We start from the raw sequence: 14,517 nt of genomic DNA, 5'->3' as shown, positions 1-14,517 counted from the left end.
TCTGGTCTCTTGGTCTGGCTCCTTTCTTCTCTCTCCTCTTCTCTCCACTCTGCTATGGAATAATCCTTCTGTACATAGTGTCAATATATATCACTGTGATTGGTTTAATAAACAAGCTGACTGGCCAATAGCTGAACAGGATAAAGTTAAGCAGGAAAGTCAAACTGAGAACAAGTTTGACATACAAAATGGGATAGAGGTAAAAGCCACAAGCTTCAGGGCATCACATAGATTAATAGAAATGGGTTAAGCTGTAAGAGCTAGTTAGTAACAAGCCTGAGCTATTGGCAGTGCATTTACAATTTATATTAAGTCTCTGAGTCAGTTACTTGGGAGCAGGTGGCTGGGACAGGAAAACCACCTCCACCCCTCCCCTCACATGGCTTAGTCTGGTCATGGTCACTCAGGATTCTCCCAAATGTCTCTGCCTCTGGCCATGCTCTCCCTTTTATCTACAATTAACTGTCTACTCCACCATTTCTAGGAACAGTCATGTCCTTCCTTTTTAATTTCTTCTTTTCACCTGAAGAGGATCTACAACCTCTCGCCAAAGGGCACAGAAATCAGCTAGGAAGTAGGTACTGGAGCCTTACTCAAGCCTTAGACTAATTACAATGTTTTCATTAAAATATGTTTAAATCCGAGTGTGTCAGAGCATACCTGTAATCCCAGAACTCAAGAAGCTGAGAAGGAGAGTTTGAGGCTAGCCAAGGATAGGAAGCAAATTCTAGGCCAGCCTAGGCCTCATAGAAAAATAAATAAATGTTCTGAGAACATCTAGGTTTGTGATTGATTGATTGAGTATATTGATTGTGTGATAGGGGAGTTCAGCCAATCATATTCTGTTTTGGGGGCATGCCGCCCTCAGGCAAAAGCCTGCCTATAAACCTAGCAAGCTAGCTCTGCTAGCTCTCTTTTTTCGCCTGGCTCCTGCATCCCGATGGAGCGTTTGGATTCTGGTGTAAGCTGTTGTAAGTCTTACTTCTGTTTATTAAAGCTGTATATTTTGTATCAAAATAGTCTGGGTTCTTTTCATTACCAATCACCCTGCGGCTACAATTGTGACACTGGAATTCAGCCCTCCCCCCAGCTCTGACAAGTTTGGTGAATTCGTAAGTATCTTTAAACGGTCTTGGCTTTAGCTCACAATTAGTCAAGCAAGTATATACCCCAAGTAAACAACAGCTTTTGGGGGTTTGTTGTTGCTGCTTTGTATGTTCTGTTGTTTTTTGTTTGAGACAGGGTCCCCTATGTTGCTGTGCCTCTCCTAAACCTCTCTATGCAGCCCAGCCTAACCTTAGACTCACAGAGATCTTCCTGTCTCTGCCTTCTGAGTGTTGGGATTAAAGAAGCATGCCACCACACCTGGCTTGGTGTGTGTGTGTGTGTGTGTGTGCGCGCGCGCACGAGCATGTGTCTGTGTGCATGCACAGGTGCAGTGGCGTGATGGGGTGGGGCATACACACCAGGCAAGTGCATAGATTGGAGGACAGCTTTATGCGATTGGTTCTCTCTCTACACCTTTCTGTGGTTCCTGGGAACAAACCTAGGTCTGCCGGGCTTACAGTACAAGCGCCTTAACCCACAGAGCCATCCCAAGGCTCTTTCGTTGCATTTAATTTGGGGAATTTTTAATTTTCGCACAAAGAGGCTTTTATCCCAGAAAGGCATGGCTTTCAGTGCCGTTGCTTACTGCTCTAATTTAATGACATTTGGGAGCTTCGGGTGAGCTCTGTAGCTTTGAAAACGTAATGTGGAATTTCATCTGAAGAACTCACAGCTGGGGAACTGGGTCCCAGCACCTACCTGGGACGTTAGGTCTGGGATGTTCAGTGTTAGGTCTCAGACTGTTCATGTACCCAGAAATGAGCTCAGCCTGGATTGTAGGATTCTGGGTGTTAGGTAAAAGCCAGCATTGCTCCGGAACTTGTGAAACCTCTTCCCTGGTGTGGCTACTTCCCTACAAGCAGATGTGAAACAGCAATGATTTCTGAAGATGAAACCTAAGGTTTTAACTGACGCTTAAGACTGAAAATACCATGAGGCAGAAGGACCGGGCCAGCCTGGGCTACAGAGCGAGTGTGAACTCCCAGGGTTACATAAACCGTGTCTCAAAGAACAAACAAAAGGTGCTACTGCTGCATGCCTTTAATCCCAGGAAGACACAGGCAGATCTCAGAGTTTGAGGCCAGCCTGGTCTACAGAGCGAGTTCCAGGACAGCCAGGGCTACACAGAGAAACCCTGTCTCGAAAAACCAAATAGTAACAACAAATGAACAAAAACTTAAAATGTCAAAACAGAGACAACTGACAAGTATAACATGGTGTGTGTTTCTTGGTTTTTAGTGTGGCTTTGTTTTAGGTGTGGGGTGAAGCTATGGCTCGGTAGTACAGCATACACTGAATATTCCTAAAGTGCTGGGGGCCAATACCCAGCACCACCAAAAACTTCCTGGGAAGTGTAATATTTTATTAAGTCTGAATTAAACATCTTAGCTCACCAAGTCCCCCCACCCTTGGTACTACAAAGCATGAACTCAGGCCCTCGTGCAAACTGGACAAGAACTCTACCACTGAGCTACATCCCTGGCCTTGTTAATCCTTTACTGCATACACATCTCACATACTTTGAAAATCTTCGGAAAGTCTAACTTTTTGGTTGCTCTAAAATGAAAGTAAAACTGGTAAGAAGGCACAGCTGGTAAAACCTGGTGACCAGAGTTTGACCCCAGAACCCACATAGAAAGCTTAATGCAGCCAGGGTAGTGGAGGAAGTGCACACCTTTAATCCCAGCACTCTAGTGACAGAGGCAGACAAATCTCTGAGTTCGAGACCAGCTTGGTCTACAGAGTGAGTTCCAGGACAGCCAGGGATGCACAGAGAAATCCTGTCTTGAAAAACAAATAATAATCAGCCAGCATAAACTGGCCAAAGTGGTACATGCTTTCAATCCTAGTATTACAGAGGTGGGAGGTCCAGCATTCAGGTCATCTTTGGCTACATAGTGAGTTCAAAGCCAATCTGGGTTACATGAAACTGCATCTCAGAATTAGAAAGGAAAGAAGGCAGCAAAGTGGGGGAGAAGGAGCTGGCAGGATGGCTAAGCATATCCACATTTAAAGGTGCTTGCTACCCTGATGACATGAACTTGACCCCATGCAACCAACAAGGTAGAAGAAAGATGCCCCCTTTGTGCATGCCCTGCAGACAAAAGCCATCCTCAGAAATGCACAAGTTCGAGACCAGCCTGGTCTAAAAGAGCTAGTTCCAGGGCAGGTTCCAAAGCTACAGAGAAACCCTGTCTTGAAAAAGAGAGAAAGAGAGAGAGAGAGAGAGAAGTTGGGACTTTTGTTTTTCCAGGACCTAGTAGGACACCCAACACATAGTAGGAATCATGAAACATCTGGATAAGTTTTAAGGTTTTTTTTAAGTAAATGTGTGTGTGTGTGTGTGTGTGTGTGTGTGTGTACGCAATTGTGTAGGTTTCAGACCTTTTAGAGCTAAAGTCACAAGTGCTTAGCATAGAGTAAAAGGGCCAGTCAAAGAAACCCACCCTGGCCCTGAAACCAGAGGCAGTGAAAAAAACCCACCCTAGCTCTGAAATACAAGCCAGTGAAAGAAATATTTTAGCCCTGAACCCAGAACCAAAGAAACACACCCTGACCCTGACTGAAACCAGTCCTAAAGAAACACATATTGGCCATAGAAGTGGAAGAAATATGCCCTGGCCCTGAAATTAGGGTCAAAAGGTTTAAAAGGGCCAGTGAAAAAAACATACTTTGGCCCTAAAACCAGAACCAAATCTGCCCCTGACCAACTAAACAGAAAACCAACCAATCCCTGAGCAGGGAGACAAACCAATTTCTGAGCAAAAAACCAACCAATCCCTGAGCGTGAGATCTAGCCAATCTGAGCTCAAGAGACTAAAATCTGACCGATTCCTACCCTCAAAACCTTTCCCCTGGAAAAACTCCTCCCCTGAGAAGCCCCTTATAAACCCTGCACCTGTTCCATTGGCTGCTGCCTTTCCCACCCTGGCAGAGGCATCCACTCTCCTGGATTCTTCCCTACCAATAAGCCTCTTGAATGAGGTTTAGGAGACCTTGTTACTTCGCTGGGGAACCAGAGCAGAACTGTAAAAACTTCGCTGGGGAAACCCTCCCCTGCCAGAGCAGGGCTGTTACATTGGGAAGTCTCTCCCTGGAACAGGGCTGTGAGCTTCTATGTGGTATTCCTTGGCTCCTGACTGCCAGAATACTTTCCTATCAGAGCTGCAAGGCTTACCCTTAGGGCCCCCTAGATGTTAATGCTGGGAATCAACACAGGGCCTCAGCAAGAGCATTGTGTGTTTTTAACGACTGAATCAACTCTCCAGCTTGCAACAATTGTCAAATGAAATTCTAGTAAATGTCCCAAATAATCAAAATCCATTGGATTGAGTTTAACTCCAGTCTGCTCCTGCCACCATGATCCTTAGACAGCTTTCTCCCTCGTTTCCCCAGCTGTAAAGTGGAAATATCGGTAGTTCACTCTTTCCCAGGCATTGTTAGGAACTCTTCTGGGAGATGGGAGGACACAGCTGACGCGCCCCAAATGTATGCTGCATAGGGGAACAGTGACTCCCCACGTTGGTCTCCTTTATCCTCCCTTGGTCACCAGGCTTTTCTGTCCCCTTACAGAGGATTATAATCCTGGAGCCCACTCCTAAATGCTCCTTAGGGTACAGAATGAACTGGACTTTTAACCCCCTTTGGAGAGAGGGTCTCCTGTAGCACAGGCTGGCCTCAAACTCATAATGTAGCAAAAAAGAAAAATGCCCGTGAGCTGCTGGAATTGGACCATCATTCTGGCTTTGGAAATGAATGTAAAAATTAACACACATTCAGTGTGGTTTATGGGACAGTATTCGCTCCCTGAGTTGGTAGGGTGTGTTGAGGGGAGCTATCTCATTTCAGAGGCTAGAAGAGATGCTGGTTTCCCCAGGACCACACTGACCAGCATCAAGCAGTAGCAACAGAGAAACAGCAAACAGCATGGATTAATATTGTAGATCTAAGAGGCAGAATTCTAGTTTTTCATAAGTGAAAGAAAAACGAAGTTTGCCAAAATGTGCCAACCTCAAATCCACTGGCATGGTTCCTGTTGACTGACCCTGAACGAGCCTCAGCATCTCTGCCTCTTCCCTCAGGCAGGAAGTTAGGGAGAATATTGAAGGACCCTGGAATTCCTTAAGTCCTTAGCCATGGAATGATACACGAAAGCTCTGCCTTCCTCCCCTCACTCCCTGCATCCTTTGTGGAACCAGTGTGTGCTTTAAAGAGGTAGGGTGGGAGCAGACCGAGAGGTGGCTCAGATGCTAAGAGAGCTTAACGCTCCCCAGAGGACCCGACTCGAGTTCGATTCCCAATAAATCGCTATCAAAAAAATCAGAAAAAAAAAAAGTTTAGGTAGAGTGGGGAGGCTGGAAGGATGGCTCAGTGGTTAAGAGCACTGGCTGCTTTTTCAGAGGTCCTGAGTTCAATTCCCAGTGGCTCACAACCATCTGTAATGAGAAGTACAGAACACTGTATACATAATAAATAAATCCTTAAAAAACAGAAAGCAAAAGAAATGATCCCGAGTATTGGTGCATAGTAGGCAAGCACCATACCACTGCTCAGCACCCTCCTCGGCCCATCTAGCCTCAAAATAGTTGGGACTGCGCCCAAAGCTTCTGGAGTGTCAGGCAAGCTACATCTCCCTTAACTGACTTTGTGTTTAGAAAAAAAATACAGAAAATAACCTTTGGGGGGTGTGTATGAAAACAACGCACAACATTCATTTCTATGTCACATCTGTTGTTGTTGTTGTTGTTGTTGTTGTTGTTGTTTTCTTTTTCTTGAGACAGGGTTTCTCTGCGCATTCCTGGCTGGCCTGAAACACATTCTGTAAATCAGGCTAAGCTCGAACTTCAAACACCCGCTTCCTTCTATCTCCCGAGTGCTGGAATTAAAAGCCTGCGCCACCACCGCCATGACACAACCTAATCCTACTATGTACTTTGTAAAAATCAATCGAACACGTCGTCCAAGTACATTTTCCCCCGCGTTCAGTATTAAGTCAACCTTTCAGCCTCTTGGGCGGCGTGCGGTGCAGTGATGCAGCCTCATTAAGGTACAGCTCAACACCTCACTCCCGACCCAACATTCTGAAACCGTTGGGTCTGCGAGGACGGTTATGGAACTCTCTGTAAAGGACTCAGGGACCAAGGCTCCTGAGCTTGCCTTTATAAACCCGCATCCTACCGCTGGATCCCGGAACTCAATCAGGTAGGCGCCTAGTCTCTGCTCAGCGCTTCAGGGCTTCTGGCTGTGCGGCCGGCACCCCCAAGGCACGACCCCACACTCAGACCTGTCAGCGGCGTGTTCTCGTGGAACAACCTCCAGATCAGATTTTCCCTCGGGAAAATTGGTTCCGCGTTTGCGCGGGCGCAGTCGCCGAGACAGGGGGCTGGTGGGGGGAGGGGGGGTCTTCATCCGAGGTTGCACGCGCAGTGCGTGCGCGCGAGGGATGTTGATGCCCACGCGAGGACTCCCAGGGCTCCACCCGCACCTGTTCCTCCCTAGCCTTGCGCGCCCGTGTTCCTCGGTCCGGGGACACTCACTAGTTGGAAGTCATCGCCAATTGCTTCGGCCACCTCTCTGCCGACTGCCCAGGGCGGGTCCCGACCAAAGCTGGAGGAAAAAGCTGAGGGACCGTACCCGCCCACATTCCACAGCCCCCGCCCAGGTGCTAGACATTGCCTCGCGTCCCAGCGGGCGCTCCAACAGTTTTGTCATTATTTGGGTTGGTCCATAGTGACTGTCAGGCGACAGGGTCTCACGCTCCAAGAACTAGATGGTCCTTGCAACGACCACCACCCCAGCCTTTCCTACTAGAAGAGTTGCGAGCTCAGTTCTTTATAAACTACAACATCTCCCAAGGACAATTCTGGGGTTTGCTTTAGATGAAGAAATTGAGGCAAGGTGTGTGTGGGGGGGGTCGGTAACCAAACTGTAAGTAGAGTAACCCGACCTCAACTCACTTTGGGTGTATTTTATGTCCCTTAGGTTCAGGGCTAAAAATGCAAGCCACCTCTGCTTACCCCCAAGCCAGACCACTACAACTCCTTGGTGGGCAGGTCCTTCCTCGGGAAATTGCGTGGATTCAGCATTTCTCCCAAACTCCAGAGGACAGACTAGAACTAGGTGAAGTTGGGCAAAGTTCCAGTGCTTTCTCCCCATCAGAAGCTCCAGGGTCATCCTTCCCGCTGCGGGGCGGATCCTCGCACGGCTTGGTTAACTGCGTGCGCGCTGCTGCTGGAGAGTTCCAACGCGTTCCCCCTCCCCCGTGTTTCTCCCCAAATTAGTCCTCTTTCGCTGCCTCCTCGGCTCATCAAGCATTTCTGTCCACCCTACGGAGAAAGTCTCGTAGACCACTCCTAGATCTCCTGGTCACCTCAGCCCCTACCTGCCCTTTCACAGTTCAAATTCAGCTCGCCCTAATTCGGCCTTTGCCCTGCGTCCACCTTTCCCCCAACAACTCAACCGCAAATTGTCCTAACACCCCAGGAACGTAAGGAAAGTAAAGCTGCAGCGGTCGTCCAGTCCCTCTTGCAAGGACCAATCCGACCACACGATGCCTTTGTGTTTGTTTTTTGTTTTTTTTTTCTTTAAGCGAATTTCTCACGAAATTGTTCCGCATTTGCATTTGTGAAACCCTTTTCGAAGACGTTGGGGGTGGTTTTCCTTGGGCCCTTCTCTAATGGGATTGAACTGTTTTTACTCAGACTCAGCCAAATTGCATGCCTACGACTAGTTTCGCTGAGACAGGATAGACAGGATCGCATGGGCTCTCTGTGAACGGACGGTATGCATTTCATACTGTGCCGCGTCGCAAAAAAGGAAGTAAGGTTAAAAACAATACAGTCCTAAGTACGCAAAACTTGAGGAGACCTGGTCAGTCGTCCTCGTCAACATAGACCACGAAAGCCAGAAGTGCCCAATACGGGCTGTCCATGCATGTTTCTGCATTGCGAGGGCGTGAATTTCATTCAAATTTCAAGTAAGCAAAACCAGGTGCCCACGGTGGAGTACACCCTCGCACTTGGATGGTAGAAGCAGGAGAACCAGAATTCAAGCTCTCTCTTGGTTGCATGTCAAAATACAGCCTACAGAATGGGGACAGATTTTGCCAGCGGTACACCTGACAGGATTACTGTAGAATATACAAATAACTCAAAAAACGAACAAAATTCTTTTTTTCCCCTCATTTCAAGTCCACCATAGGTTTTAGGGTTTTTTGTTTGTTTGCTTGTTTGTTTGTTTTAGCTTGGTTTGGTTTGGTTTTCATGGTGGATATGAATTCAATTTTCTGGGTATTGACAGGTGTCTGGTCAGGACAAATGACTCTCTGTGGCTCCTATTAGCATACCAAAGTGCATGCTGGTCCCCAGGCTTCCTCCGTTTCACAACTACCTGTGGTTCTTCTCAGTTTTTCTCACCCCACCCCCTATCCTAAACTTCTCCAGTGCATGGATTCCCTTGCTCACTTTCTCAGTCCCTTATAACACGGCCGTTTTTTGGCTCTGCACACTCTTGGCTCTTGGTTTTTCTTTTGTCTTTCTCTCTTAGTCCCCTCTCTTTCTCCTTTTCTCTCGGTTGCCCCCACCCACCCACCAAGTTCAGTCTGTCGTCTACGTTTAATTTACTAATCTGTTGCACACTCTGGACTCTTCCAAGTGCCTCTGGCTGTACTCTCCCTCGAAGCTACAATAAAAACCTGCCTCTCAACCATACCTTGGAATGGTCTTGTCCTCACTTTATATATCTGATGCTGAAACCTCCCGGTGGGGCATAAATAAAGCCCTTGTCAAGAGCCCCACCCACCCACCCCCTCCCCACCCCGCTCGCCGAACTTGCTGACTCGACTCTCCCAAGGTATATATGTGGATCATTTGTTTCTGCTGGCTTCTGCCATCTCCATATTTGATTCCAAATTCTAATGAGTGCCTCTTCAGCGGCTTTTTGCCTTGACCTGCTATGCTTCTCCACTGTGATGCCAGGCTCTGGGAGCCTGCTACAACCTCCTGGAACCTGTGATGTGGACAGGTATGGTCACTGCCTCCACCAGCTCTCTCCTCATCTCCTGGGTGACTGTCAGCCTGGAGCTGCCTACCTTGTCTCTCTGTGGGCTTGCTGGCTGCGGGAGCCTGCTATCACTCTGAAAGCCACACAGGTGTGTCAGGGTTGGTCCTTTTCCCTCCAGGTTCCGCATTATGTAGAATGGGACACCTCTCCTCTGTGATTTGGGATATTTCTCTCCGACAAGTCTCTCAACCTGCTTGAGGATGCCCCAAATCGAAATTCTTGTCACCAGGACATTTACCCTTCTCTTCCCACACCACTCCACACCCCAGTACACCAACCAGACCTGTTGTACTTCCCGCAGGTTCTCAGCTCCTCCATGCAGCTAACTCACCTCTTTCTAGGAGCTGCCGACTCTGTCTCTTCCTTGCACCCTCCTGGACCTCAACGGTATTGGAATCCTCCCTCTGGTGAAATTCCTGCTTGTGACCCTTGTCCCTGTTGTCTCTCAGCTCTCTTCTGGAGTTGGAGCCTTTCCTCTGAATGAGTTCTGTGTGCAAACCTTTCTCTTTTCATTTCCGGACTCAGCAATTACAATAAAGCCACAACGTCTTCACCACAGATGGTTTGGCTCCATATAGATACAGGACCACAAAATGACACACCCAATTTTCAGATTCTTAGACTAACAGCTTCTGCCACTGCACAAACAAATGATCCCCCAAATCTCTTATTTCTTAGCTTTTTTCTTTCCACTATTTTATTTTATTTATATTTATTTATTTTGGCTTTTCAATACAGAATTTTTTCTGTATAGTCTAGGCTGTCCTGGAACTCATTGAGCTTGCCTCAAACTCAGAGATTCGACTGCCTCTCCCTCCCAAGTGCTGGGATTAAAGAAAGGCATGGGTCATCACCACCTGGCTACTTTCCACACTTAAAAATCTTTTTTTTTAAAAAAATATTTATTTATTTATTACTATACAATATTCTGTCTGTGTGTATGCCTGCAGGCCAGAAGAGGGCACCAGACTCCATTACAGATGGTTGTGAGCCACCATGTGGTTGCTGGGAATTGAACTCAGGACCTTTGGAAGAGCAGGCAATGCTCTTAACCTCTGAGCCATCTCTCCAGCCCCCCACTCTTAAAAATCTTATATCTCTTTTTTACTTCTATCTTTTATTTTTTTTCTCTCTGCTCTCATAAAGAAATCCCTTAAAACTATTGTCTAAACTCTTTATCTCAGGCTTTGTAAATTCACTTGATAAGGTCTAAAAATCTGTAAATATGTGTAACAAAAGTTAATTTAAAAGTTATAACAAACAGTTGGTGGTGCACACTTTTAGTCCCAGCACTCAGGGGGCAGAGGCAGGCAGAGCTCTCTGAGTTCGAGACCAGCCTGATCTACAGAACAAGTTCCAGAACAGTCAGGACTACAAAGAGGAACCCTGCCTAAAAAAGAAAGAGAAAAAGAAAAAGAAAAAGAAAAAGAAAGGACGAAAGAAAGAGAGAGAGAGAAAGAAAAGAAAGAAAAAGAAAAGGAAAGTTAACAAAAGGTTGGTACTTAAAAAATCTCTATCTAAGATAATCTAAATTTACTACTGCATCTGCAACTTGGATTCAACCCCATTTCAGAAAACAACTGTTTTTAAATAGCAGCCATGTGGCTTGCCTCAGTCCTGGCTGGTGGCCACATCAGAGTGGAAGCAGCCTCGGGGCTGGCAGCCACTTTTACTAATGTGAAAAGTGAGTGCAGGCCAGGTAATTCACCACCATCTTGATACCAACTAAGGCAGCACTCAGCACTCTGTCATCCTGCTGAGCCCTCTGCTTATCCTGGTGCCTCCTTTTTAGGCTAAGGAGGCCACAGCAGGTCTCCGAGATATTTTGGATTAGGATGGATTTTGCATGATGATTGTTGTCCTAAGAGTAAAACTTTTAGATAAGGAACAACATATTTGATAAATAGCATTTATAAAGTCCCAAGATTATAATTATTTAGACTAGCAAAAGCAGTCTTAGTCATTGTTCTATTGCTGTGAAGAGACACCATGGCAACTCTTATAAAGAAAAATATTTCATTGGGGCTGGCTTACAGGTTCAGAGGTTTAGTCCATTATTAGGATGGTGAATATCAGGGCAACACACAGGCAGACAAGGTGCAGGAGAGGTAGCTGAGAGTTCTATATCTGGATCCACAGGCAGCAGAAGAGAAAGAGAGAGCCACTGACTGGGCCTGGCCTGGACTTCCAAAACCTCAAAGCCCACCCACAGTGACACACTTCCTCCAACAAGGCCACACCTCCTAACTGTGCCACTCCCTTTAGGGCCGTTTCCTTTCAAACCACCACCACCAAGTTGCTTTGGTCACAGCATTTCATCATAGCAATAGTAACCATAATTAGGACAGGAGGGTAATAATACGTATGTGATATGGAAGTGGAAGGGGTAATGGAAATACTGGAGTGAAAAGGTTTAAGTGGAGATGGGAGCTAGGGAGACGGGAGAGAGGAAGGGGTACAGGGGAGAGTCAACAAAAACTAAGTTGTTGAAGGGGAGGCTGCTAGTTAGTTCCCAGCCGCTTAGCCCCGAAATAATCACACAGAAACTGTATTAATTAAGTCACTGCTTGGTCCATTAGCTCTAGCTTCTTATTGGCTAACTCTTACATATTAATTTAACCCATTTCTATTAATCTGTGTATTGCCACGAGGCTGTGGCCTACTGGGAAAAGTTCTGGCATCTATCTCTGGTGGAGCTACATGGCTTCTCTCTGACTCTGCCTCCTCTCTCCCAGCATTCAGTTTAGTTTTCCCACCTAGTTCCATTCCCCTATAGCTCTGCTATAGGTGCAAAGCAGTTCCTTTATTAACCAGTGATATTCACAGCATACAGAGGGGAATCCCACATCACTAAGTATGTATGGAAATGCCATGAGGAAACAGACTATTTAGTAAGCTAATTAAATGTAACATGAGGGGGCCTGTTTGTTTGTTGGGGGTTTCTGCCCAGCTCCCCAGCTATTTAGTCCCAGAGAAAAATCACAAGAGAGATCTCTATAAGTTATAAAGCTGACTGGCCCATTAGGTCTGGCTACTTATTAGTTAACTCTCACATCTTGATTAACCCATTTTTCTGATCTATGTTAGCCATGTGACTCAGTACCTTTTTCAGTGGGGCAGCTCACATCCTGCTGCTTTGGTGATCTGGGCAGGAATGGGAGGAATCAACTTCCTCCTCCCCAGAATTCTCCTGCTCTCCTTGCATCATTTCCACTTCCTGTCTGGTTTTCCCACCTACACCTCCTGCTTAGCCAATCAGCATTTATTTAAAACATGATTAACAGAATACAGACAATTCTCCCGCACCACTTCCCCCTCTTTTTTAAAAAAACAAAGGAAAATATCCATAGTCCATTTTTTGGGAATGTGGGCGTAGTATGTATTCCGGGCTACTTCCTGCTGGTTGGGGGCGCTGATAATCTTAAGGGTACCTAAAGGAAGTTTAGAGTTATGATCAAGTCCTGACTGAAGGAAGTATCCTGTGAGTCTTGATCATCTCAGGCAGCAGTCTTGATTCTGTTCTGGATGAAGTACTCAGACATCTGGGCCATCTATTCCTGTGGGAGATTTTTCAGGTGACCTTACTTGGTCAAAGATGATTTTTCTTAACTCTAAATAAATCCAGAGCTTCTCATTTTCTGTGGAAACAAAAGCAAAATCTCTTCTCCAAAGTAACATACCTTTTGACTTCAATTTTGAAGCCAAGGTACTTTCAAAATACCTATCTTGGGTTAGTTCTGCAGCATTTATAAGAAAATACCTTTTAGCAGCTGTTGCTCCTTCCTCAGCATTTAAACAATTCAAAGAGAGCATAATAGCATACAGTATCAAGATTCTCTGTGTATTTTCCATCTTTATGTGGCTTTATTTTAACCTCTATTTCTTTTATTTTTACTTTTAACTTTTGGATTTTTGAGACAGGTTCTCTGCATATCTTTGTCCTGGAATTCCCTCTGTAAACCAGGCTATCCTTGAACTCCCAGAGATCCGTCTGTCTCTGCCTTCCCAGAGCTGGGATTAAAGGTGTGTATCAGCACACCCAACTACTCTCTTTCTTTCTTTTTTATTTTAAGGCTTTAAACCTTCTTTTTTAAACCTGCATATATTTTTAACACACTGTAAACCATTTAGAGGTTTTCTTCATCTTTGAATCTCTTTTTACTGTATATCTCTCTTTTTTCTGACCATGTGGGCCTTTAATTTGCTAAGGAATATGGAGAAGACAACACTCCAAAGCTCCTATGGCGTTTCAAGGTCCTTGCCAGGAAGCAAACTGCAACAGTGTTTCCATAGTCAGGATGGCCTGCTTGAAAGAGTCAGAGTTTTCCCTGGCAGGACGGCCCAGAAAGCCAGCATTTTAAAACAGCGCAGCCTTTTTCCTGCTACGGCTGAAAACTGAAATGCTTTACTCTAATCTTTCCCAAGCGTTCCCAGGCTTTTTGTGGATTCAGTTATCCACGTGGGCGCCATTCTGTAACATGAGGGGGCCTGTTTGTTTGTTGGGGGTTTCTGTCCCGCCCAGCTCCCCAGCTATTTAGTCCCAGAGAAAAATCACACAAGAGATCTCTATAAGTTATAAAGCTGATTGGCTCATTAGGTCTGGCTACTTATTAGTTAACTCTCACATCTTGATTAACCCATTTTTCTGATCTATGTTAGCCATGTGGCTCAGTACCTTTTTCAGTGGGGCAGCTCACATCCTGCTGCTTTGGTGATCTGGGCAGGAATGGGAGGAATCAACTTCCTCCTCCTCAGAATTCTCCTGCTCTCCTTGCATCATTTCTACTTCCTGTCTGGTTTTCCCACCTACACCTCCTTCCTGGCCAGTCAGCGTTTATTTAAAACATGATTAACAGAATACAGACAATTCTCCGGCACCAATTAATATAGAAAAAAATTAAAACAAACTAGAATTTTCAAAGTGATCTACAACCTTGGTTCCAGTGAATTCCAAGCTCCTCAGCCAACAAAATTCCAACCAGAGGGGTCTCAAATAGCATTTAATTTTTCTACTCCAAATGGGAAGATGGGTGTTATGTGGTTTTTGACAAGATCAACCAGTAAAGTAGCACTGACCATGAAGGAGTAGAAAGTAAAGAAGTACTGGAACTTTCTCAGGGTGGATACAGCCTCTTCCATTCCTTCGAGTCAGGCTGGAAAGGACTGAGTCTGGGGGCTGGAAAGATGGTTTAGAAGTGAAGTAGCACTTGCTGCTCCTGGTGAGGGCCAGAGTTCGGGTCCCACATGGTGGCCCACAACCTGCTACTCCAGTTGCAGGAGATCTGGTGCCCTTTTATGATGACTGCAGGTACTCGATATGCATCTAATACATAGGTATAGGCATGCTAC

At 45.8% G+C, this 14,517-nt stretch overlaps 1 protein-coding gene and 1 long non-coding RNA gene across 4 annotated transcripts in view; both read right to left on the bottom strand.

Moving 5' to 3' along the window:
• B4galnt2 (beta-1,4-N-acetyl-galactosaminyltransferase 2 (SID blood group)) overlaps positions 1-6,751 on the bottom strand; it is a 36,587-nt gene extending 29,836 nt beyond the window's left edge. Inside the window, exon 1 of one of the 3 annotated variants that reach the window (XM_085695693.1) lies at positions 6,645-6,751. In XM_085695693.1, coding sequence (XP_085551819.1) covers positions 6,645-6,751 — 107 coding nt within the window. Of the gene's footprint in view, positions 1-6,592 lie in introns of all 3 variants that reach the window. The other 2 variants (XM_048447004.2, XM_085695694.1) reach the window with 2 other exon arrangements.
• A 5,664-nt stretch (positions 6,752-12,415) lies between these two features.
• LOC146893260 (uncharacterized) lies at positions 12,416-13,929 on the bottom strand. The gene is made up of 2 exons (XR_015003432.1): positions 13,844-13,929; positions 12,416-12,725 (listed from the first exon to the last, which is right to left on the bottom strand). It is a non-coding gene; the product is annotated as an uncharacterized LOC146893260 (long non-coding RNA).
• Positions 13,930-14,517: the final 588 nt, after the last annotated feature.

The sequence above is a fragment of the Myodes glareolus genome, chromosome 9 (genome assembly GCF_982192425.1).
Source record: "Myodes glareolus chromosome 9, mMyoGla1.1, whole genome shotgun sequence".
NCBI classification, from domain to species: Eukaryota; Metazoa; Chordata; class Mammalia; order Rodentia; family Cricetidae; genus Myodes; species Myodes glareolus.
Note: the sequence above shows the minus strand (reverse complement) of the source record. Positions and strands in the feature narration are given on the sequence as shown.